The 25428-nt window shown below is 41.1% G+C and overlaps 1 protein-coding gene across 14 annotated transcripts in view; it reads left to right on the top strand.

Annotated features, from left to right (window-relative positions):
- Positions 1 to 25428, top strand: part of Cad86C (Cadherin 86C) — a 72784-nt gene that overhangs the window by 35711 nt on the left and 11645 nt on the right. For 10 of the 14 annotated variants that reach the window (XM_086977911.1, XM_086977908.1, XM_086977910.1 and 7 more), the window contains 17 exons: positions 5448 to 5531; positions 6025 to 6150; positions 6869 to 7009; positions 7175 to 7375; positions 8714 to 8839; positions 9679 to 9756; positions 10116 to 10277; positions 12866 to 13030; positions 17308 to 17378; positions 17621 to 17744; positions 18004 to 18129; positions 18920 to 19033; positions 20565 to 20669; positions 23358 to 23512; positions 24006 to 24348; positions 24690 to 24943; positions 25282 to 25374. In XM_086977911.1, coding sequence (XP_086834037.1) covers positions 5448 to 5531; positions 6025 to 6150; positions 6869 to 7009; positions 7175 to 7375; positions 8714 to 8839; positions 9679 to 9756; positions 10116 to 10277; positions 12866 to 13030; positions 17308 to 17378; positions 17621 to 17744; positions 18004 to 18129; positions 18920 to 19033; positions 20565 to 20669; positions 23358 to 23512; positions 24006 to 24348; positions 24690 to 24943; positions 25282 to 25374 — 2468 coding nt within the window. The remainder of the gene's footprint in view (positions 1 to 5447; positions 5532 to 6024; positions 6151 to 6868; positions 7010 to 7174; positions 7376 to 8713; positions 8840 to 9678; positions 9757 to 10115; positions 10278 to 12865; positions 13031 to 17307; positions 17379 to 17620; positions 17745 to 18003; positions 18130 to 18919; positions 19034 to 20564; positions 20670 to 23357; positions 23513 to 24005; positions 24349 to 24689; positions 24944 to 25281; positions 25375 to 25428) is intronic. The other 4 variants (XM_086977915.1, XM_022800954.2, XM_022800946.2 and 1 more) reach the window with 3 other exon arrangements.

Genomic DNA, 25428 nt, shown 5'->3' with positions numbered 1-25428 from the left:
TGCGTGTGTGTGCAAAAACGGAGGCCAATAACGAGGATAATGGTAAAGGAAAGTTATTCAGCGAGAGAGCATCTGAAACGGGGTGGGTGTGTATGAATGTGTATTTATGTGTTAATGTGCTGCCCCAGCGACGAAAAAGTAGGAAGCAAAGTCAGATCCTAGTGGACTTTCTGCTTGGTAGAAATGCGAGTTTCGTTCTTGTCGGCAAACAAAACCAGACTGCGCTACGCCAACGTAAATCTCTCAGCCGAACTAAGCCGGGCTAAGTCAACGGTCGAGTACCATCACTTCTAATACCATCTCTGCCGCCACCTGCTTGCATTATTATGGGAGCCCAAAGGGTGGTGCCTTGTCGTGCTAACGTCCCCTCCGTCTGACCAACTGATCGGCCGTCTGTCGGCAATGTTGGCGAGAGATGTAGTGACAGCAGCATGAGAAACTAGGCGAGCAGGAATCACGGGTAGAGGAGAAAGTCAGTCACTCGTTCGTTCTGCTGAATGTTGATGACTGACATCGGCAGACGCTGCCGGAAGAATACGCGGCCCTACAGTGCGGTTGTTCGACCCTCTGGGTCAGAGAACAGCGTTCGCTAGCTAGGTAGCTGGTTGACTGGGGAAAGCTTCGCATAGAGCGAACTGTTTGCCACAGATAAATCACCACCCATCTCACACATAGGGTTACTTATACACACAGAGGTAAAGACCCATGAACCCATTTGCAGCTCAACTGGACTGAAGTTAGTCATCGTAACCTGCACAAACGTTAACTACTTACCCAGTATTATCATGTGTAAAAATGTGTCATATGCGTGTTGCATACAACGTGCATCTCTATCTATCTATCTATAGTTGTGCGTGCCTTCGTGCAAAACCAAGATGTACACTATCATATGCAGTGTAATATACGAGCTTACGCAGAGAATGCTTGGACACGGCCAATCAAACAGGAACGAGGCCGTATTGATAAAAGAAGAAAGAATAATTGTAGCAATAAATATGTACCAGTCAAGTAGCGCCTGCTTGGAAAAGACTACGATGCAGAAATCATAGAACGTCATATTTCAGTCGATTTCACAAGTGGCACTATCAAGCCAGGAACCCCAAACGTTTCAATTACAAAAAAAAAAAAAGGATTAGAACAAGAGGTTGTAAAATTACGTCTACGTGAAGCGATACGGTATCCAGGTCAAGTGTTCGATCTTATTTATTTATTTAAAATATGGCCTGCACATGACAGGAAATTTTGCAAATATACTATATGTCAGCTGTATAATATGTACGTATTGTTCATCCAGCAAATGGTATGTTTAATGGCTAGAGGCACAAAACAAGTAGGACACTCGAGCACCGACTGAATACTTTGTTTCATCAAAATAAAACACAATAAATTAGTAAATCTCCCTTTACCTAAAATGCATCGTTTATTGTGCCTTTAAATAAACCTGGGACAACGAAAATTAAAAAAAAAAAAATTTACACATTTAAATTTTTCTTGATAAGGCGTATTTTTGCCTAGAATGCCAATCGTGTCTTTTGTACATAACTCGACACCCTCTATTCGAGCAAATTATTTATTACGATGTGTTTCATATAATAATAACAATACTAAAAAACTAAATTCCATATTTCCCCTAACAAACGTGCTGCCACGAAGTGCGACATCCTTCAAAGTATTTCTTGCGACAAAAGGAAAGGCTTTTCTTTCACTTGAAAAAATGCAAGTGAATTCGAGCTTTCACTCGACCCTGATCGACTGAAGGCTCGAGCAACAACATTAACGTAAAGCTGGTGAGCGAACCTTCGAATAGGCCGTGTCCTTCTAAAGATTCGAATGCTTAGAGCCGATCGAAGCTTTGCGAGCGTGTCTGTTCCACCACTGCACGACGTGTTTCTCTGCGATTGCCTTTTTCGCTGTCTGTGGGACAAACGTGCTTGGACACGCAAAATCTTTCATCTTGGCGCAGCTTGGCCTGTATTGTTCGTTTGCGGCCGTCTCGCAGAAGAATCTTCGTTTTTTTTCACTTCAAAATTGAAAGCGGCGAGAGAACCAAAAAGGGCCGCACAAGTTCAGGGCTTTTCAAGGCCAGCGATCACAGTTCGTTACAAACAGTGCACGAAGCCATCAAAGGTCCCTCCTCAAAAAAGCAATACTTAAAATCGGCTTGCGTCAACACACTCTGCCAGTCGTTGCGCTTATAACCCTTGTGGCCTGGCTTCGCCACTCCTGCCGCCAACTCTACCCCTTTCGTTTTTCCGATCCTATCGGTTCTTCTACGAAAGCCAGCAGACACTCGCGCGAACGGCTGACGCAACGAGACACGAGCCGACGTACTTATCTATGGCAAACATTACCACCGTTAAGGCGGCTAGCACGAAACGGAATTACTTTTGCAGTCAAGCGGTTGGAGTGAAAGGTCTCAGCAGGCGCCTCCCAGTGTCTCTTTGCGACGCAGAACACATATGAATATAACGTAAATTCACGCCATGCTCTGCTGTAGACACTATAGCTTGTACATCATTTGTCATGGGAGTGTCCTCCTAAAGTGACAATTAGTTTTTGTGAGAAGGGCTTTGCAAGTAAACAAACACTTCAAACGGTTCCACTTATAGCTTAGGTTGCGTTCGGGAGGCTTTGTCCTAAGACACATACACACACAAGGGCATGTATGCCGTAAGTGAGTTCGTGAGAAGGATGACCTGGCATGTTCAATATCTAATTATCCCCGTTGTGTCAGCTATTGGAACGATATGTGTCTAAACAACATGTGACATACTAAGGGTCGCAATTTGATATTCGTTTACTCGCTCAAATCATAATTTTGATTTCGAAGCAGGTGAACCTTTCCAAAATATAACCACCTAGTTTGTTGATTAGGCCAAAAACGTCTCAGAAAAGCCGAAGTAGCGTTAGTAGTGAATAATAGGATAAGAACACACGGTAGGACATCTCTTCCTCTGAAATGGGTCTCCTGAACGAGGCACCGATTGTCCGTTCTTCTGTTCTCTGGAGCAGCTTGCCTGCATCGACTTCCGTTGCCGATTCGCTGGCTGAGTATTACCGTTCGAATAAACAAACCTTTCCTTCGTGGCCTCGGCGAAAAGGTGAATCATGGCTACGTGCCTTTGGTGACATCAGTGCCGAAATAGCTAGCACTAGTAGATTCGCAATAATAGTGGCATCACATAGAACCCAATACCGGATTACCAATCTTTTGTTATTTGTTTATGAGATCTCCTTTATGACGATAAATGTTCCCTCTTCTCATAAGTATCCGTATGAGTCATTTATTTAGTCTTTTAGGTTAACGGTTGTTTCTCACATTTTCATTGGCTACACGTCGGTACACTTCTTACGACTTACAATAAGAGCTGAAGCTTTCCGGAACCGACAGAAATTACAGAACCGCTCAAGCACATTGGTAGTCACAAATTGATGACGCATCCTTACTATTTAATTAATTAACACGCAATCACAAGGGTTTATGAAATGATTTGTGGCTTTACAAACTTTTGCAAAACTCTGTAACATAACGATAAATACTTGTTTTGTGAAGTTGGCATGTTTCCTACGCATTGGACTCCAGTCCTATCACACAAGTTCAAGGCATACATTTGTTTTCTGCAGGTTAGGTATTTCGAAGTACAGTGCCTCACCATTCGTATCCGTTCATAGTGCTTGAGCATATTTCGACTCACCCGACGATGTTATCGCGGTAAAAATTGTATGTGCGAAGCTTTTGCGTTAAACGATTCGTATATCTCCATCTTGAAAATATCACAAGATGTTTATGAACCGTCGGTGCTTAAGCGTGTTAATGTATACAGAATAGGGCAAATGCTTTTTGGCACTTTCAAAAACGTCATATATATATATATATATATATACACATATATAGTCTTGTATGCATATAGTATACAGAAACCTTCATCTCACTCTACGTATGGGTAGCCAGGGACAAACCGTCAACACCCAACAACAATTCGTTCACATGTGCACTTCTCTATTCTCTTAACATATCCTTTGTGTGTTTTTTTTTCTTTTAGCTAATTACAATAATGATAGTAGTCGCATAGGTACGTATGCCATAAATATGGCGTATGCTAAAAGGAAAAAAAATACAATCCACGAGTATGGATAGATCGAAACCCTAATTGCGGTGGAAATGTTATAGATTAAATACATCGTTCTTCGCGCGTCAGAACACTGCACAAAGTCAGCGTACGTTGTAAGTGGCGCACTATGAAAAGTATTGTGTAGTGTACAACTACACATATAATATGTCGATAAGGGCTCTTAGCTCGTGCCAGAGCTAGCTTGTGGGATTGGAAAGTGAAAATACGAATTCGGCAGCTTCGTCAAACCTAATGGGGTTCGTGTGCATCAAAAACTGCTGTCGACCGACGTTTAACCTTTGGCAGTAGTGCCGCCGCTATCGCCCCTCATGGGCTAAATGGCCCATGACTAAACCCCATCCAAGAGTACCCTGGCAGTAGCAGCGGCAGCGGGCGCGATCAAAACCACCGTTGTAGCACGCTTCCATTCGCTCCGGAGACATTAATCTTGCTACATATTGAAATACGAACACTTTGCCTAAAGCAGAGTAGTACAAAGTGCCGCTGGGGCTTCGTGATAAAAATTACGGCTTTCTAACCATCACTACCATTTCCGGCACCTCAGTTACGGCCCAGGTTGGAGGGTGCTCGTCAGAAATAGCAGGAGACTGTACATGATGGTACCAAGTATGAGCATACCAAGTCTGGCCTTGCAAATATTGCACAAAATTAATTGAGCACTTATCATATCGTCCTGTTCCCGTTTATTAAATGGTTGGATGTCTTCTGGCATATCTATGGCACGTGTGCCTACACGCCGACTGCGAAGGTTCTTTTCCGTGTCGAATATATATATATAGTTATAATAACTGTAGTAACACAAACGCCCATGACTAACTTTGTAGATCACTCCAATCGAAATAACGTTTGTATAGAAAAATGCAACAAATCTTAAACTAAGGCTCTAGTTAACCTTGTTATTTTGAAAATGATCCCTGAACTTCTATATTGAATTCGTTTTGGGTCGACGAAGTACGCCTATGCCCGGACACCACACTACGACTAGCAGGGAAATACATTACCGAATAAGTTACCACGGGGACTAGTAGTCTACTAGTGATGCAACTAGTCCAATGCTTACCAGTAATATCAGCCTATCAGGATTCACTGAAATCGTTTCTGTACCTCGGGTTGTCCTTGTCACTGTCTTGTATTATGGACCGTGTCGAATAGAATTTGATTAGACCTATAATTGACAGAGGTTCATTTCAGTCAAAGGATCTAACCGGAAACACAGCACTGCAACATACCCCGCCAGATCTTACCGAAGTGACGAATTTTAATGTAACTCTTTTATTATCTACTCTATATTATAATTATTTTTTTTCATTTCAGAACACGCCACTTAATACAACTGTTGGCCATATTAGGGCAAGGGATAACCCGAACAGCTACCTTCCCGTCGTATTCGAAGTCATTGTACGTTGATAAGACCGTATCGAGTCGCCTCTAGCAATAAATAAAACAACTAGAAACTAGATAACATCTGATTTTCAAGGGTCGTGTTGTGTTGCAATCATTCTTATAACCATGATGACGGTGCAGTTTTCCGCAAGTATACATTGAAACAGGTTTCTGTCCTTATATTTTTCGTAAAGTTGTTGTATGCTGATCTCCCAAGTCTGCCTAATGGAAACTATCGATCTTTGAAAAGCGTTTTAATTTTTTTCTATACGAATAAAACGTCGATGGCATGAAGTTCTATAACGGTTAAATAGACGAACCCGTAGAAAATTTAGCGACAGTCTATGCTGAGGTTGTCTAATGTCTGGTATTAGCCAGCGTGGTCATCAAACAAAAATGTAATCATGTGAAAGGAAACAGCGATACCATGGTAGTTTAAGCGAGGACTATGAAAGGCGAACACTCTCAATAGAATATCATCATCTCTTCTTGGCCTAACGAATTTTAGGGTTCATCGAAATTTTATATAAAATATATTTTCGGCCCGAAGGGAGTCAGTTCGGGAGAACTGCAACTAAAAATGCCGTTAGACTACGAAGCTCAGAACGTCTACTATATAAAAGTGGCCGCCATTGTGAGTATATCTATTTTCTTCTCTGGTTTATAGGTATATCGATAAAGGTTAGCTAGTTTATGAATTTTGACTGACTAGAAGTTTTTAACTAGATTGACTAGAAGTTGCCGAACCAATTATATCCAGTTGGATTCAAGAACGCTTTTCATTGTTGACTATGCCCGGTGGGTCAGCCAAATTGGCACCACAGAAACTGGAACAACAGGAACACCCAGTGTTGAAGTTGAACAGATGCTAACAGTACATCATGCAGCTGGGGAATAAGTAAAATTTTTCGGTGTTTTTTCATGTACACCCAAACTATCTACACCTGCTTTCTATCTTACCACCTGTTTGTTTGCAGTAAATACAGTTATGACGTCAATGTATAATAGTACGCAGACAGGACGGTTGTTTGGGGTAATCTTTATCGAAAAAATATTAGGGAATTCTTCTTTATACAGCCGAGTACATTTTATTGGAATAACATTCATCTAGTTAAAGCTAGTATTGTATTTTAGAAATATAATCCTGTTTAAAATTTACGTCTCACGGTACAAGGTGCAACAACTACTGACCTCTCAATTCAACTGAAAACGCTGGCAAGACACTGGCTGGAATACTGCTGGATAGATGCCAAATGTTCTTGGGACTTTGAATAAGTAAATTACTCATTGTTTTCTATTTTTACATTCGAGGTGCTTTGATTATGTACCCGTGGTGTATTTTCGCCTTTCAGAATACGTGGACCGATCATGAGTTTGACACGCGGAACATCATTATACTTCCACTTTGCATCGTTGTTGAAGATACTCCCGACACTCCGCCATATTTCATTGGGATTCCCCCCGTTATTGTCGTAAATGATAACACCCAGGCGGTAAGACTCAGTACAAGATGTCTAAATATGTTCTAACATTTTTGGTACTTTTGCATTGCCACAAAATCAAATTCTCTATTCTACGAACATCATTGCATAACAGAATACTAAATATATTATGGTCTACATAAACACTTTGTGCGCATTATCTCTGAATTTACACAGGGCACTGTTATACACCGAATACGTGCTGTTGACGGGGATTTCGGAGCTCCTCGGAATATGTCCTACCTCTCAGACCCGCGCAGCGATTGGGCAGATTTTTTTCGTATAGAGCCACACACAGGTGATCTGTCATTGCTGCGTGACGGCAAGGAACTTATAGAACGATCTTGTACGGTGTCGTTGTCCATTCTCAAAGTTACCGTAAGTATAATTTGTATTACTTTATTACGGACACGTCCGCGTAATGCAAGTAAACCTCAGTCAGACCGGATGGTCTAGCATCATTATGAATGATAATACGAAATAGGTGTGCGCTTATATTAGTGGTGAAATAAACGTTGTCCTTAAGCTTGAGCTCATGCGTTGATACCAGTACGATTCTAGAAAGAATGATCCGGTAGCATAATAAAGGCGCTATAATAGAACGTTTGTTGTTACGTACATATGAATATTCTGCACACTCGGTTGATGACTGAAGTTGTACCAGAGTAAATCAAACTCGAATTTGACTCCCGTTTGGAGATTTCTGATGGTTTGTAGATAAGTACAACTCCATGGCACATATTCTTATTAAACACATCGAGACTTGCATTACTTAAGAAATACTATAAGGTGAGCGTCGTGCAGAAGTGAAGGATATATCGGCTTTTTGATAACAGCGCCAGTAGAAGCAGACTTACGCTCAACCTACAACACAATGTGTCGCAACATTGCATATAGCTGTACGCTATTCATACGGGAGGCAAACCTTTGCAATGGTCTGCCCCATTGGAGGCGCGATATACGCTATCATGTCTTCTCGACGCTTTCGTTCCGCGTACCAATTCTTAAAGCTTCACTAATTCCCAGGACTCGTACAACCTGAACGCAGGCATCTTTCAGTCCAACCAAGCAATTGGCATAATCCAAATGGTGTCTTGATACCTGGCCCAGTCGGACTATGTCCTGTTTGATCCACGAGCTATACCATGTTTCGACCGTGCTGCGACCTATTCCGCAAAATGAGAGTCCACTTTTCCTACCTGGTTGGAAAACAGGGGATGAGCTATGCTCGATACCCACAAAGAGTTCCATCTCATCGTCGACGTCAAGTGGTGACCTGATGAGCCTTGCGTATTGTTCCAAACAGCAGGTGGAGATTTAAGTGCTTATAGTCTAAAAGATAGTTTTGTTCCTAATTGGCAAATGAAATTGGACCGAATATGATTCGTAGAGTGGTTTAGCGACTCCCTCTCATTAAATGAGTTATGCAGATAGCGGAATATACATTTGTGTTGAATAAGCCAATTACCAATACTTGTTAATGCGTCCATACTTCCTAAAATAGTGTTGTCGTCTTATGCGTGAAATGTATATTGAGTTTATTAGAAAGGAGAATATATGATTTGTATAGGAGCCGGTTAGGGCACAAGATTAGAATAGGAATCTATATGAACAGAATTAAGCGGGCGACCTTTTGGTGAACCGTTAGCAACATGTCCCGTATTCAAAGTGATTATTAGGACAGTTGTTGTTAAGCTGTATTGTTGTTGTTTGAAGGCACGAGAGGTAGAAAGCAGCCAGGAATATCCGCCTCTGCAGGTGTCGACGGAGTTCGCAGTAGCCGTCGTCTCTGAAGAAAATCACGTGCCACAGTTCGCTGCCGGGAAACGTATACTTGGGCAGGTACGTTTGTCAATATATAACATACTACGTAGGAATACGTTAGGATAATAATAATAATAAACTAGGTTTTTGGCCTGCACAACGTAAATCAAGCCAAGATCCTATGACTATTCGTGGCATTGGTTTATCGATGAAACGCAACGAGTTCATACATACTAAGAGTATTTTTTTCGTCATTTTTTGTATTGAATTAAAAGTGTGCATTGAGGGTATGCTTTTAAATAGTTGATAGCATGCCTGAATAATTATTTCCGCCAGTATCCTAGTCACTTCGGTTACATAACAGAGCTTGGCACTGGAAAAATGATATTCACTCATTGACATGTCCGATCGTCAGTATAAAATGAACCTACATAATATAGTTATTTATAAGTTTACTGGTAGCGATTGCTTGAATAATAGCCTTAGGATATGGTGGTCAATGTATTGCTCTCGTAGAAGAATAAGCATTTGAAAGAGATCCGCGCGGCCCGATTCCGAAGAGTGCTATTTTCGGTTCCTGGAAAACTTCAACACAGGAAAACGTGCGGGCCACAGGGTACTGCATATGAATGTACGGCATTATCCTCAGTCCGCATCGAATCCTGTTCATAAATGGCCACCAATTCAGCTGGTAGCAATAACAGAGAAATATGGAAGGAACTTGGAGATTTTTACAACTGAACACGTATGTATGTAGGCGTGCATATATCAATGCCAAATTTGTTTTTTTTGTATCTGCCGATCAAATACGTGCATTGGCTATATACAGATAAAAATATGCGTACGCCACGGGTTCGGATAAAGCGGAAAAAGAGACAATTCTGATTTTGAATACATTTTCAACTGGCGCATTTCAGATTGCTGAGCAAAGCCCCGTGAACAGTGCTGTCAAATGGACTCCAGGGCAGTCAAATAAGGTGTTCGATAAAGACACTGTAAGTAGAGCTAGATATTGAGACATAGAGAGAGAGTGACAGAATCAACAAACACTATAGTTGTATTGTATAACAAATATTATATATATATATATATATATATATATATATATAGCTAACTATGGTTGAATAATCGAATTAGATAAGACACAACGTCTACATCGTCAAATTACCCACGTCATAACTACCTCAAAAGTACACTTCATTGACAAAGGTTCTCAAAAATATATAAAGCCAGACAGATGCCGAAGATGTAGAAACTGAACATTTAGATAGAGTAATAAACGTACGAAATCCAGTTAGTACAAGTGAGCGTGCGTTCGAGTATTGTATAACTTGTTACACGCATGTTTGGACAGGGCATTAACTCGACATTTAAGTTAGAGTTAGAGGATGACGTTGTTGCAGCGTTCGAAGTCGTCCCGCGTCACGTGTTACGGGAAGCCGAGTTTTCACTAGTTGTAAGGGACCCTTCTAAACTTCGTTTTGATCCTCTCAAAGATCCCCGTCTCACGATGAAGGTAGGTAAAATCGAATGTACTGCATTGATTCTAAATAATAATAATTTACGTTAAAATATAGAAATCGATGCGTTGCACTCGTACATTGACCTTACGAGGCTAATAAATATTATTTGAAATCTCCCGCAAAAGAAGCAGGCATCACTTTATTACTTCAGTGTATAAATGAGATACACTATTAAATCGCACCCGACAAAGAAGCTAGTGAAGCTGCTCATACGCTTACAGCCATATAATGCGAATTTTGTACTTGTATCTGCGCCTGTGTCTCGTTCCGGGTCGCACGGATCCAATGTCATAGTCAGAAAAGCTTCGGTATCAGACCCCAACGGCGGACAGAGACTCAGACCTCGAACTGGAGCCGTCGCAGTTCCAAGGAACGCTGTTCGAGGCGCCGATATCGAAATTATGTCAATGCTAGCAATAACAGCAACAACAACAACAGTGAACGTCTTTTACTTTTAATTTTCCTCTATTCACTCGTCTGAGCGAAATGATATCACTGGAACATTCATATAAATAATTCTTACAAAGCTCTATTTCTCTTTGCATTTCCTTGCGTCTGTTGTCCTGTCGTTCGATAAAGTCTGTAACTTCTCTAATTCATGAGGTAAGGTCGACCTTTTCCTGCTTCAACGATAGCGAGGTCCTTACTCATCCTTACTCTACTCGATGTACAGTATTCTATGTTCTCCTGTAGGCTATGCAGAAGGAAAACCTTGCAAGCCCTGAAAATGTAATAATGTTTCGTTCATAGATCAGTGAATGCGTATAGAGTATTTGTGCAATCGAAAGGAAAAAGCCAGACGACAAATCTGTCTTCACTGGCTTTGTAGTGTATTCAATGACATCTAAAGCCGTAGATGAATTAAGGATTGACCCTGACGCTCAAGCCAAAGAAGAATTCTGACTGACGTCAAAGGCTCGACACGTAGGTATGCATATAAACAGTGGATATCATTCGTCTGTTGCCAGCTGCCTTCGCCGCGTGCACTCGATTGATGCGATGAGCCTAGAGTTAGGAATATTTGTAAATAATGTTGACTCAGCCAACTTCATCAATTAAATATCACAGAGTGATACCCTGTGTATTAACTAATGGTCTACTGGTTCCAAATACACCTCCAAAATACTTCACGACATATTGTAGCTAATTTTTTTCGTTCACGCAAATTTAGTACTATATGAGTCGTGGGCAGGGCTCAAATAGCAGTGACCTTCCCCTGAAGGTCGCCACCTGGTCCATCTTAGTACATTTTTATAAGAGTGCGTTATATATAGATATACATATCGAATACTTATTAGCTTAAATGGTTCAGTTTAAACTACTTAAATGCCATATAATATAAATTTATAAAAATTCAGTTTTGCGACATTTCACGTTATCTACTATACCAACAATTACATAGGATTTAAACTTATCGTTTGCTGTTATACTGTAGTTATGTTGCATTTGTTAAGTTGGAGTCAGCTTGTATACAGCTCAAAAACGCAAATATTAGAAGCAAAATTAAGGATACATAAAGCCAGCTAACGAATTTATGAGCCGTAAAAGTAACCTAAACCTTCAGATAAAACAACGTCTTCGGCCAGAAACAGCGTGAACGATTATTTTTCTTCAAAGGCAAGTTTTTAGAAAATGTACAGAATATCCGTTTTATATGGAAAGACGCAAATTGGAACTTTACTAGCTAGGGTAATAAAGTATTTCCGTAAGTTTTTCCCATATTGAGTCTAAGTTTGGGTTGGTTAGGCAAACAAGCTGGTGTATTTATGATTGCTACTCTGATGACTGTAGAGACCACACGTTGCTTTATGGTAATACACGGTCACGGCAGTAGTTATTCTGCTGACGCTATCACATTCGGGTGGCCTGAGATCGAAGAGAGAAGGGCTGTTACCTGCATTGAAACGTCTCTATGGGTGAAATTATGGAGCCCTAAAGGTCGGCAATCGATAGGCGTTCTAGCCCCCCAAATGGCCAAAGCTATTACCTGCTTCGTTGAATGAAAACTTCCAACCAAGGATCAGCCTGTTGGGCCAAGGGTGAAAATTGCAACTGATGGATTCTGGTAACACCTCCTCCATAGAACCGCCGATAACCGGCAATATTTTTACCACATTATAATGCGTATTCGCAAGCGGGAAAAACAGAAGGCGTTGTAATCATGAGAACTTTCTGGTCTTTAACAAGTTACGTTTGAGAAATACTAGGACATTTAACAGTTTTATCGGCTCTTTCGAGCACGTTCATGGGCATAAGTAAATTCTACGCTAAGTACTATAAAGTTATGAGATATTACCAACATTTTATATATATTTCCTCAAAAATAAGTTAAGAATGAACCTCATAAAAACGAAAAAAAAACAAGAGGCGGTCGTTTCACTGAAACTGCATGAAGACACCTAACAGAGGAGTGTTCTGTGAAAATCCTCAAAATGTATTTATGTGTTGGGTTCTTCTATTGAACTTCTATCTGGATAAGCAAATTCTTCATTTGTTCTTTTGAAGTGACTGAATGGGCGAAATTAATAAATTATCTCAAGTAATTACGTCTCTCAATCGATTTCGTATGTCGCTTTATCAGGTTAGTGCAATGGAAACCGAGTCGCTCGTCCCGCTATCAGCACAAATCGAAGTCGTGGTTGAAATAATTGACATCAACGATCATTTTCCACTGTTCGGTCAGGACAGCTACACTGCTTATGTGAAGGAGGATGCTCTACCCGGAACTCAAGTCATCACAGTTACCGTGCGTAGATTTTAATCGTTTTGCATTTACGTTGTCGTTGCTAACAACTCTAAAAATGAGTACATATACAAGTAATGTGAAGAAAATTTACATTTCCGTGTATACTATCGTGAAGACTTACCTAAGGCCTACAGCAGCCTACCTAATTGCGCGTCTTTTCAGCAGTGTGCTCCAGGCAAACTCGACTAGTTATTTCTTTGTAGAATGGCGTTACATGCGATACATTCGTGGAAACTTTTGCACCGGAAGATGGCATATGGTGCCGTTGACGCGAAGTCTAAGTGCATTTGTAATCGTAAACGTTTATGCGTTCACACCCCCATAATAAGGTTAAAGAAGGCACTTGCAATTAGATAATGATTTGCTTCCAACAGTGTTCACAGTACTTCTACTTCTTAACTAACTTAGGTCTTGCAACTAGGCGATCTGTTTTGCCTATTATTGAGCCTTTGTAAATCAGAAGTTTATCAACAGCTCAATGTGATAGATAATAGACGGAGTTTCCCGTGTATTACATGTCATTCTAAGGTTAATCTTAAAAACATGAACATGTGAGGTCGTTCATGTGGTGGTGGAGTCGGTTCCGTTACTTTCATATTATTGAAGAGGCTACGGTAATCCGAATTATATCTTCGAAAATAGCGTATTGCCGGTTAACTCGCGACCTTTGATATTTCTGTGTAGAAACCGCAGCGGATATGCTTGCCATTTGACGTTTGAGGAGCGCAATGGGGGAGTTCATGTCGTGCACTGAGACCCCACAGCAAAACTCTGTGAGTGCCTCGTAAGATTCTTCTTTAGGGACCTCTAAGATTCTCAAACTCTCTTTGGACTGTGTTTCCACAAACATATCAGTTGGTACGCGTATGTTCGTCTAAGGGGAGACGTTTGATTGTTTAGCGAATGGACAGTTGATAGTATATTTACCTCCTATATAACTGGATTCAGTGAGGCCATTTTAGGGTCTTTTTTGTTTGTCCGATGATTCGGCATAGATGGATATTCTGCTGATAAACACGGTGCTTCAAAATGGTTGGTCACGTTGTAGTGCGTGCCTATTGTCAACTGTTTCTATGAATGAAGTTTGCATTTTTGCTATTTACATTTGTTGGTTGTGAGGGCATCATATTTAGTCCCTTGAAGCCAGCTTTAATGAACCACTTCTCCTTCTACTCCTTCGTAACTATAATAATCTCAGCATCGCGTAACAATTTGTATCTGTTTGGCTTGAGGCGCTTGCTTGTCAGGCTGCAATGTTTGACTATAATGCTAGGATGAATCAGGTGTGGTCACGTCTAAAAGAGCCATACGGTTCGTGTCAAAGGTTTACTGGTCTTCTTCCTAATCGCCTTGAGGTATTTAAATGTCTGCGACTTTTTACATATCACCAACTGGCTATAGTTGTATCGAATAAACATGGCTATTTTTCTGACAGCTTTCTAAAGTCATTAGCTGTTGTTTGCAATGTTTAAATCGTGATACGCTATAGTGATAAAACAGTCGGCCCTAGAGGGGCTTATTTTGTAATCATGCTACGTGACAATACATTTGACATCAACCAGTCTTACGGGCTTAAAGTCTTTATTCTAAGTACAAATTACCCTCATTATTCTAACGCTCAAGACATGAAAACCATTAAATCATTTTTATGATGTTAAAGTGGTTGTACTGCTCTTTATACTTATACTTTCTACTTACACTTTATAGCAGTACAAGATAGCAGTCTCATATGGCATACAGATATGAAGGCCTCTGTACGTCAACCTATACGTCCGGGATCGTTGTTAGGAGGCGGCTGGGTCCCAAGATGAGACAAACTCTATGCCCGGGTTTGAATTTAGAGCACAACGTGCCCCTAGTAATAGCCAGTAAATACGTTAGCCGCTAAGCTATCACGGGAACTTGAAGGATTAGACCAAACATATTCTATTAATAATTCAGCAAAATTCTACATCAAACTTGAACAGTAGTTTGCATCAAAACCTATCTTCGAGTGAGGCACGCTCTTGAGCTTTCGGTGAGTATCATAATATGTAGAAAAATTCTGCCTTTTTTTTAGAGCTGACGGATCTATTGCACGCTCATTGACAGGTCTTCCGACAGTGTGTCGCCCTTGGGACCTGTGACTTCGGAAGGACAGATAACAATGTACGGTGTTTTATTCGAGTCCACGGTTAAATGCGATATGGAAGATAATTCACTTTTTTTTTTCCTCAATATAACACTTTCACTAGAACAGTCGCTACGCGCATTTGATACTTTAGCAAATTTTTGAAAAAGCGAGCCCAAAGTTTCCCCAGGCTTTTGACCCAGCTAGAAGTCGAATAAGGTCGCCATCGATGATAATATGCGTTTCCAAATTTAGTGTTGGGACTCTGCCATCTTCAGTGATTTAATTGGCGTTACTCTAGAGCTTCAATTCAATACCTACTATCTGCAAAAGGACTTTTGGCAACCGCTTAACAGCTCTGTGTCATCAATGTACGACTTTTTTCGAAATTTACCAATCACTTGTTTGTGTAGCGTGTTTACGCATAACGAGCAAGTGTTGTCCACATGCTTTAGCAGTCATTACCAGCTTCGTAAGAAGCCTATCGTTGTTGAATCCTGACTAGATATTGCTACACTATTGATACTCGCATAATAATTATCAATAGAACGATCGTCTAGAGGTTTTCTAATGACTTCATTCGAACGGCAACGTTGCCATCTAACATACAATGCAATGAGCCCCGTTACTGAACGCGAGTGTCTTCTGTTCGACATGAAGTTATCACGATTAGATAGAATATTTCATTTTTGTGGTACATACTTGTAGATGCCCAAATAGTTCGTTGCAGAATATAGAAGAGAATTAACGATAAAGGGGAGCTCGGTAGCCGGATAACCAGTCAGCGTTATAATGGTGCTGCACAGCCGTATTATTGTCATCGTGATTAATTCCGATAACGACGGCGGTGACGAGACGACGATGAGTAACGGTTTAACTGCGGTGTGAGACCTAATGATGAGGCTGGAGCAAAAATCATTCACCCCTTCTTCATCCAACTCAATCGTTCCTACATCGTCGTGTCAAGCTCTGCACAGCTGCACTTCCGTCCCTCGTTGAACCATGCGGCATCAGTACGAGTCAGCGAATGCATCGTTGTCAGCACCTGTTTGAAGGACAAACTCGCTGTTGCAGTAGAAACAGTAGTGCTAACCCCACTTTGGAGCTTTTTCTGAGCATCATGACACATCTCACGGATAAGTTTGAGGGGATACAGGCGATTAGCATAGATAATGGTTCATCAATTCTATGAGCTCTCTGCGCCTTTCCTCTTGTTGTTCCCTCTGTTTTCCTCCATAGAAATGACGGTAGAAGCAACATTTTCCAAGTTAAACTCAACCCGCTCGGCCACACAGCAGCCAAAGATGCCGTCAAAGGTGAAACAATGGCGAATGAGATACAAATGGCAGCATTGGTCTGCGTTCCGTTAGCCGCGGAACGCATGGCCGCATTTCCTGCGCCGTGCGAAGCCGTCGCGTCACCGCACTGCACCGTAATGCCGACGCTCAGGTGATTAAGTCAGAGATGAAGAGTCAGGCATATTGTAGTGAACTCAACTAGTGCATCTAGTTATCCTCAAAGCCATCAGCGCGCAGTGGTAGCCGCCACTTCCGTTATTCCCCTGTCAGAGGGAGAAACTCTATAAAGGTGCCACGAACGAGTTTTCCCTCCTAGACTGGCGGCAACACCGCCGTTGTTGCTACCGACGAGGACGACGGCAGGGAGTCGATTCGGTGATACACAATACGGCGAGCTAAATCAAGGGTTGTAACGCTGGGATTTCTTCGTATGTAGAGTTTAGATCGCGTACAGAGAATAGTTGAATCGTGGAACATCTCGCGCGCACCAACGGACGAAAATGGAAAGTGTACCAGTAACATCTGTGAAACGTCAGCAGGCTGACGTCCACCAATTTCAATGAGCGACGACCCCTTAAAGTTAACTATCGGAATCTGGCAATGGGGTTCATTGATTACTAGCGAGTATATTTGATAATTTTCAATTGACTCATTTAAAAATCTGGGAACAGTAATAAGCAGCTGCACGATATTATGTTTCGAGAATCATTGTTGTGCGGATTGCGAATAGTAGGAAAATTAGGAGCGGATTTTCACCTTCTTCCACATTAATCCTGTCATGAGTAGTCAATTGTTAACTATGACACGTTCAGAATTGTACAACCTAGTATCATTGTATGTTTTCTGTTATTGTGAAACAACCATTTTAGGCAACAGACGAGGACAGTGGACTTCACGGAAAGGTTCGGTACACAGCATTATTGGGACCAATGGCGAGCAGGTGAGCGAAGGAGGGAAATGCGCCAATGCATTCTCTATCAGAAAAAAACAAACGCTTGCCAAAAATTTAAAAAATTATTTGAGATGTATTGGGCATGGTAGACCTATAGTAAGCGCCTCCACCAACCCGGAAGCTGTTTTGGATGCAGATTTTTCAAAGTCGGATGAAACGTTTGACAAGATTTCACATCAAAACTATATCATGTGCTTCCATAAAGACTGATTAGAGTTTTTGTGTTGCAGTTTTGCGCTCGATCCTCAAACGGGCAGCATTACATTAGTAAGCTCGCGGGGTCTTGATCGCGAGAAGATAGCTGAATACCTATTAGCTGTTGAAGCGCGCGATGAGGATGGAAACGGTCACAAGGTAGGTCTTAGAAGACAATCGGCAGGCTCAATTAGATTGTACGCAATCAATTTTAACCCGACAAAAGAACTTTTAGTCTGCAATGTAGAGGCATGAGATTGAGTCTGTTTCGCCAGATTCATTGTAGCTGCACAAGAGAGTCGGTCGGTATATTGACCGCCGACGGACTGCATAATCCGTCAACCTAAATTAACAATGCGAGGAGGCTGGGCCTGTTTTTAGACTGACAGTGGTTTATTATTATCGCTGCCTGTACTAGACGTTAGCGCAGTTACGCGTAGTGGTCGACGATGCAAACGACAATACGCCGATATTTCTCCAACCGCGTTACGATGCGGTTTTAACCTCGGCAAAGGATAATTTCACTCAGCCACTTGTCGTAAAGGTAATGAGCGCACTTTTAACTACTATCTATAATCTATTTTTTTTTCCTATACAGGATATTTTTTTTAATATAGACAAATTAATGCCTAGTTAATTATTACCGTTATCTAGATTTTAGGTAATGCATTATATTATATGGTAAGTTAAGTTCGAAATATTTCGCCCTTGATCCAAAGCAAGAGACAAACAGGCTATCTACCATAGATTAATATCTTGTCGGGCTCTACAGGTTCTTATAGGAATGACGTGCATACGAAACAATATCATGAATAAAATTGGTATAGACGAACGGAATAAAAGAGATAAAAGGTAGATACTATCATGCCTTTTGGTCGCGGTAAATGATCGCCATGGAAAACAGTCGTGGCCGACCGGAAAATCAAATCACTATCATTGGTTTGCATCACACAAATCGATTCATATAAGTTTATCTTAAGAATAAGACGTAAGATAACTTCGAACAAGTATCATTTTCCGATAAAATCGATTGCATTGCTTTGTCTGACATCTTGTATACGGTCATTTCCCTTTGAAACATAAGCTGACTATTCCTCAGGACAAAAGGCAGCAATGCGTAGAGCAGGCATAGAATTCAACAAAAAATATAGGTTGCATACCTAGGTAAACGAACTTAAACACATATAAAAGAATGGAAATTACCTATCTACTATTTGTGTCAGCAATTTCGAATATATAGGAAATATTCTCATGACCAAAAAAGATAGTTTACTGCTCGCATGTGATAAAAGATTCTGGCATTTATTTATCTCATTATTATTTGTTATCAACAGGCTGTGGATACAGATAGTCCAGGTCCAAACAGCGACGTCACCTACGAAATCATCTCAGGCAACTTTGAGGACAAATTTATTATTGAGCCCCAGCAGGGACTCATCGTGCTCAAGGTTTTGTATCACCGCATCGTCATTGAACACTGTAGATAGATCACCAGCTTAAATCGTGCGTATTGCTTATTATTATATAAGTTTTACGTACCCCTCAACTTAATTCAATTCAACAGATACTTGTCTACAGCTAACTGTAATATCTCGAGATTTGATACAATTACGACTTACTTTTTCAGCATTTAAAGTTTACAGCACTTACATATCTATATGCCTCTCCCACTTTCTCTTATCAAGGACGATAATGTTTGAGAGTCAGTGGCGGATCAGAGTAATTTGGACACTGTTGAGAGAATAGCGCTTTTTGTACCTTTTGGTACTTTTGGTGTCAAGTAATTATATTATACAAGGGAAAAACAGCCACAATATCGCAACTAGCTCATTTAAGCCTTTTATCCACAAACACAAATGCTTATCGGTCCAGTTTCATCCCATTGCTTGTGCTGCTGATAGTAATGATGATGGACTTCAGACAACTGGCAAATGACAGAACATATTTCAAGGGTGTTGTTAGGCTAATAGAATCAACACGAGAGCCGTCTGCTTTCGCTGCCTTCCTCTCCGGCCGCAGGTTACCTGTATATATACGTACAGAAAAAGGAGCATGCTTTACCAACCGACTGCACGCGATGAATAGGGTGGTAGGATGAGAAATAAATCACAACGGGGAGAATGACCGCGGCGATATGATAAAGCAATTAACACGAGGTAGTAACTTGCACATAGGTCAAGTAAGGAAGGGACTGTCGAGTACGTACTCGAGTGGACACATTGTCGTTTAGTTTACGTAAGGCAGGCAGCATAAGATACAGAAAATGTACGAAGCGGATAAAGAAGGAGAAAAACACAAGCACTATTAGCTGATGAGGCATTGAGCATATTCTGTGTAGGGCAGCTGTACGAGGACATTGTACTACGATGCTAGTACGGCGGGGCAGGTCAAATTGTGGGTGTCAAATCTTAAACTATTGGGAACGTATCTTTCAATGGTGGCATGCCACCTGAAGTTCACATAGCTTTGTCAGCATACTTGCATAGTTCGACAGATAAAGGATAGCAAAAAAAGACTAAATTTAGAACAATGTACAAAGTGCTTTAACGTGCTAACACATAACAAAGGGTCTTTTTGAGCTTTCTCGTACATGGGATAATGGCAAATGCCAATAGTGGTTCTCACGGTCACGATTCTGACGCCGGAAGTATAAAAACGAAAATACTTACAACTGGTTGGGTAAACTGGACATGGCCAACCCTATTTGCAATCTGGTACAATCACACCTAAACACTACCCTATAGAATCAGAGCTTTTTTCTACAGCTTTCTATTTTTCTCATAAAGCCTTATTTGGATCACCCACCTCTGTCAACACTCGCATAGCGTTTCAAACCTGATAACACATATTGTAGAATATTAGATAGGAAATAATGTTGCTATTGTAGTTTGATTCGTAACGCTATCTCCAAGGGAGTATACATTTCTTTAATGAACTGGGGATGTTTCTTACATTTTATTACTTAATACTAAATCTTAGGAACCATTGTCGGCGGTATCGAGAACAATCAAATTGGTCGTTCGGGCCCATGATAACGGTATCCCCATACAAACGTCAACAGTTTCCATCTACATTCACAGCCAAGTAAGTTATCGTTGAGTGAGACGATTTATTTTTAGACATAAATAGCACTATCAGGAAGCACAAACATGTTTACTTGATTGTGTAGCAGAAAGCACACCTCTACTGGCCCTTAACGACTCAGATAAGAAATAATTTATATAAGTTGAAATAACTTCAGTTTAAAACATAAACTGCGGCTGTTTTCGTATTGTATCGATTTAATATTTATGCTTCTATTCTTTATCAGGATGTTACTATTTAGGAAAACTTGAGCGGGCGTACAAGGACCATTCGTACATTGGCGTGATGATAACACAGGTGTGCTCATAAGGGCAAACTGTATTCCTTCCTGCTCAATGCTTTTCCATGCACTTACGCGATTCAAACATCTGTTTCCCTTGATAAAATCAAAGAGCGAACGTAGATGATTCTCTCCGATAAACATTACCTGCCTTTGTCTAGAGCATTTCTTGCCGTTTTTCTCGCGCTGAATACGCTGTAAGAATACGTAGTAAGCAGCTCGTAGTTTGCGATCTTGAAAAGACGCGCTGTGTCACGTTCCCCTTTTTACAGCTATTTTTTTAAATGAACGAATTTTCAGCGGCTTTGGGAATAAGGCCGGGCCTCTTTTCCTTCCCAAGATATCCCCGATTTGAGAAACAGCGCAGGTCACGTTGGCACAAGTAGGAGTCGCGATGGGTCTCTAAATGATCTTAAAGCCCCTTCTATGCTTTATCCTCCTTTAAGCCTCACCTATTGGACCTTGGGTCTGCCTGCGAACGATGACGAGCCAACAGCAAGGTGACGGCTATGTGAATGGTTAATTGTTGCTAAAACCTGAAAAAATGCCTGTTGGAATTTGCGGGCAGATGGAAGAAAAAGATGATGGTAAGATACAGTGCTGCGTCTCCTGTTGCGGTGTATGCTAAACGCAGTACCCCGACAGGGCAGTATAGAGCCGAGAAGCGACCATGTTGAGGCTGTCACCAAGAAGAGCACAAAAAGGGAAAGAACATTTGGAAACGTTAATCGGGAAAACCTCTGTGCCTGCAAATTTTAAGCTTCTTTTTTTGGATCTCAGCATTGTACGTGAACATTTGCAGTATATGATAGCGGGGAATGTCTCGAAATAATAATCTTTTTACTGGGAAGTATATACATTTATGCACACTATAGAGTGACAAAGCTTCGTTCACTTGGATTGTGTGAGAGCTGCGCGCTAGCGCTTGAATTGGGATAAGTATGTTTCCGTAAGCCGCGTTAACAATTACAGGTGGACAACCAAGCAGATTTCTGCGAAGCATTAATGGGCCAAACAGCCTGTAGTGATATTTTTGTTCAGGTCTTAAACATATCCGGAACGTGTTAACGAAACCCTTATTACACAGTGACCGCAAGCCGCGTCCCGCCAGTAAACTTAGAGCTGAACGATCCTGGTTCCGACCTTGCAACACAGCTGCTAGTTTACGTTATTTTAGCCTCCAGCTTCAAGCACTATTTTAGCAATCGTACTATGTACAGCCGCAACAGAACGCTGAAGGGGTCTACCCAAACAGATGGTAAAAAAAAAGTCCAGTTTGAATTGGCACGATTTAGGGTAGTATCTATTTTTCTATAGATTCACGATGAAACTGGCATTTTCTGTATGTCTTGCGTTATGCGCAAGATATGAAAACGATGATAGCTAGAAGAACTTCAGCGTCTCCTTCTTATTTTCGAATTTTCTAAGCCTCCCGACATTTCCTGTTGGTATTACAGTATCGCTGATGTAAACAAATGGGAAGGAAACCTTCTTAGAGCAGCTGATTTGTATTCCGCCAGCGGCTAAGTATGCTTTCATATATACCCATCCCATCGGTTAGCCTTTTCATAGCTCATCGTTAGCTAATACCCTCATTTAACCTTTAAGGCTCGGAGCAACGCATATGAGCGTCGCCACTAGAATTCTAATTCTGGATCGAAACAGGCGCCGCAAACTACAGACTGCGGTCACGCTGTGTATAGCTTGTAGATTTATTTGCCTGGTATCTTCGGGGCCTGGTTCACGTTTAAGCATATGGCCTTGCTCTAGCCTCTGAATCTATAGCATAGAACCTGTGTATTTAGCGAACTAAAGAATAGGACAACTAAACTCGACAGAGTCGTATCGTTAATTTGGTGCTCAAGCCGCTTCCGTTGCTGCCACCAGCATTAGTGGCCTACACCACGTGTCACAGCAGATTACATGGTTTACTATGGAATGCCTATCCTAATCTATTCACTGTTTCTGTGCAATATGCGTATATTACAGCTGTGTCTGTTGAATAAATAGCCGCTTCAAGGTTGCACGCTGCACTGAAGTATTATGAAGTACCGCTGCTTAAATAGAATCGTAGTATCCATCTATCGAAGATTAGGAAGACGGCAAGGGAAGACAAAGAATACGCCACTAGCGACACCTAGCCCATAATTAGTACGCGGCATATCTATTCGTATAATGAATAGAACATGTCACGCTCAACTTGTTTCTATTAGGACGACCCCATCCTTTGGCATTTGCAGGAAAGCGTTGAGACAGATAGTATCCATTTATTTATCCATATGTGATCCATAGGTGATGTCGTAAGTATTTTGTAGGAGATCTTGTAAACGTATAATTGAGCTGAAAAATATTTTTATGTTGAATGTTTTAATTTTCGTGAACATCTATGAATGATGTGGTTTTTGCAGGAGTACCTTACACGCAGCTTGGCCGTGGTGATTCCGCGTTCGTCTTTCGATATCCAGTCAGAGAGGTCCCGATATGAAAAGGGCCTCTCTGACCTTTTCGGAGCACAAGTTTCCATTGTCAATGTCGGGACCTATAATGACTCCTCCAGAAATGCGTAAGTTATTTGCTAGCCTATTGCTGCGAGCTACGTTGATGTCGAATGAAGATAAGTTGATATAAGTAGGGCGGGATTGTTCGGTGACATGACTTTTAGATAATATATTGACTAAGCGCTACAAACTAAGAGCGATTATAATTTTGAAATTCTCTAATGGAAGCAAATCGTTAAATGGATATATAGACCAGTATTACAAATGGGAAAATCCTAATGAAAATTATTTGCTTATTCGTGAGAGTCAAATGCTGCAAAAAATGCGACTGAGAAAGCTGCTTATCAATTTGTGGGGGTGTGTTCTGTGCATTTGTAGCGTTAGCTAAAATGATCAGTGAATTCATCGGTACGCCAAGCATCTCGTGCCCCGTAAGCTGAGAGCCCCACTCTGTGCAAAAAAGGATGCTTATTTAACTCCGAACCGACTGATTAGCGCTTGGCTTTAATGAGTCGTTCATTGAATTCGTCTCAAACAGACCCCTGTTTAATCTTACAGTTCATTGATCGAGACCCAAGCAACGTATGATCAACGTCGTGTTGACCTTAACGAGGCTCTGTGGTTTCTAAAAGTTCTCGCTGAAGGCCTTGTACGACCTAAGCCGGAATCAACTGTAGATGGTTCCAGTGTCGACGGACCAAAAAGCGGTAATAGCGGCAGTACAGGATCTGAAGTCGATTTTGGGAAGGACCACAGTGACAGGGACACCAACGATCAGGCCGGCGGAGGCAGTGGTGCTACAAATGGTAGTCATAGCGACATTGACGCTGAATGGGGCAGTGGACGAGGAAGTAAATTACTGCCTTCATCGAGCAACAGGGACTCTGTCCACAAGCAACAGGTAAAGCCCAAACCTACCAGCCTGTTTGTTCCATAGATCATTGTAAAATATTGCCAAAGTGCAGTAAACCAAATGTTATTACTATGAATTAAAATATACTAACAACAACTTCGTATGAATCTCTCTATCGGCTGTCATATTGTATGATATCTATAATAACTTAAAAACTTGTGTGGTCTGGTTTAGTGGGTACTATCCTACGGTCATTGTTTGGAGGACAAGGCGCAATGCCTACTAGGTAATTTCTTTGTTTTCCAACAAGCTTCTTCCAACAACTTCCGCATTCGTTGCCAATAACGCACTCGTCTAAACTGTACTAAGTCTAGAGTATCTTTTACCAGCAGGAAGTAATGCATACAGGTATCGACGAACGGATTTTATGGATTCTCGTCGTGTGCTTTCTGCTAGCCATACTGATTCTACTTGTTTGTCTCCTTTGCTGCTGCTGGAGAAATTCTTTCCGAACAACATCTGTGCCTGCAATCGACTACAAGCATCAATCAAACTTCGGTCTTCCGTCGCCACCCCTTACACAACATCCATCGCATCTCGGATACGACCAGTCCTACATGTCTCATAGCAACACCTTACAAAGGTGTTTATAGTTTTTCTTCTATCTTTAGCTTTAGCAATTTAGTGAACATGCAATGATATACTGTATTCGGAATAGCGTTGCGATTTAAACTGTTATCGTTACCAGAAAAAAGCAGGCTTCCAGAAAAAAATTCACTGCCCTCTTACTTTGAAATTATTGCGAAATTTAATCATGCTGATATTCTTCAGCTCACTGCATGTATGCCTTATCAAGCTGTGCCTACTCGTGTAGGCCAATAGTCAATATACATCCTGTATATTTATGAAGTTGATGATGCCTTTTTTTTTTTACATACAAACATTTACCATTTATAACATTTATAATTTTTGTTCTCTTAGAGACCATGCCATGCAGGCGGACACCTCTATTTTAATCGATCCAAGCACAGGTCGGCGAAGTAATGCCAATAACACGTTGGACAAGTCATACAGGTGAGTTTGCTAGCTGCAAGCTTTTTCTTTGCTTTCAGAATACATAATTGCAAA

The sequence above is a fragment of the Varroa destructor genome, unplaced genomic scaffold (assembly GCF_002443255.2).
Source record: "Varroa destructor unplaced genomic scaffold, Vdes_3.0 BEIS01000001.1, whole genome shotgun sequence".
NCBI lineage: Eukaryota > Metazoa > Arthropoda > Arachnida > Mesostigmata > Varroidae > Varroa > Varroa destructor.
Note: the sequence above shows the minus strand (reverse complement) of the source record. Positions and strands in the feature narration are given on the sequence as shown.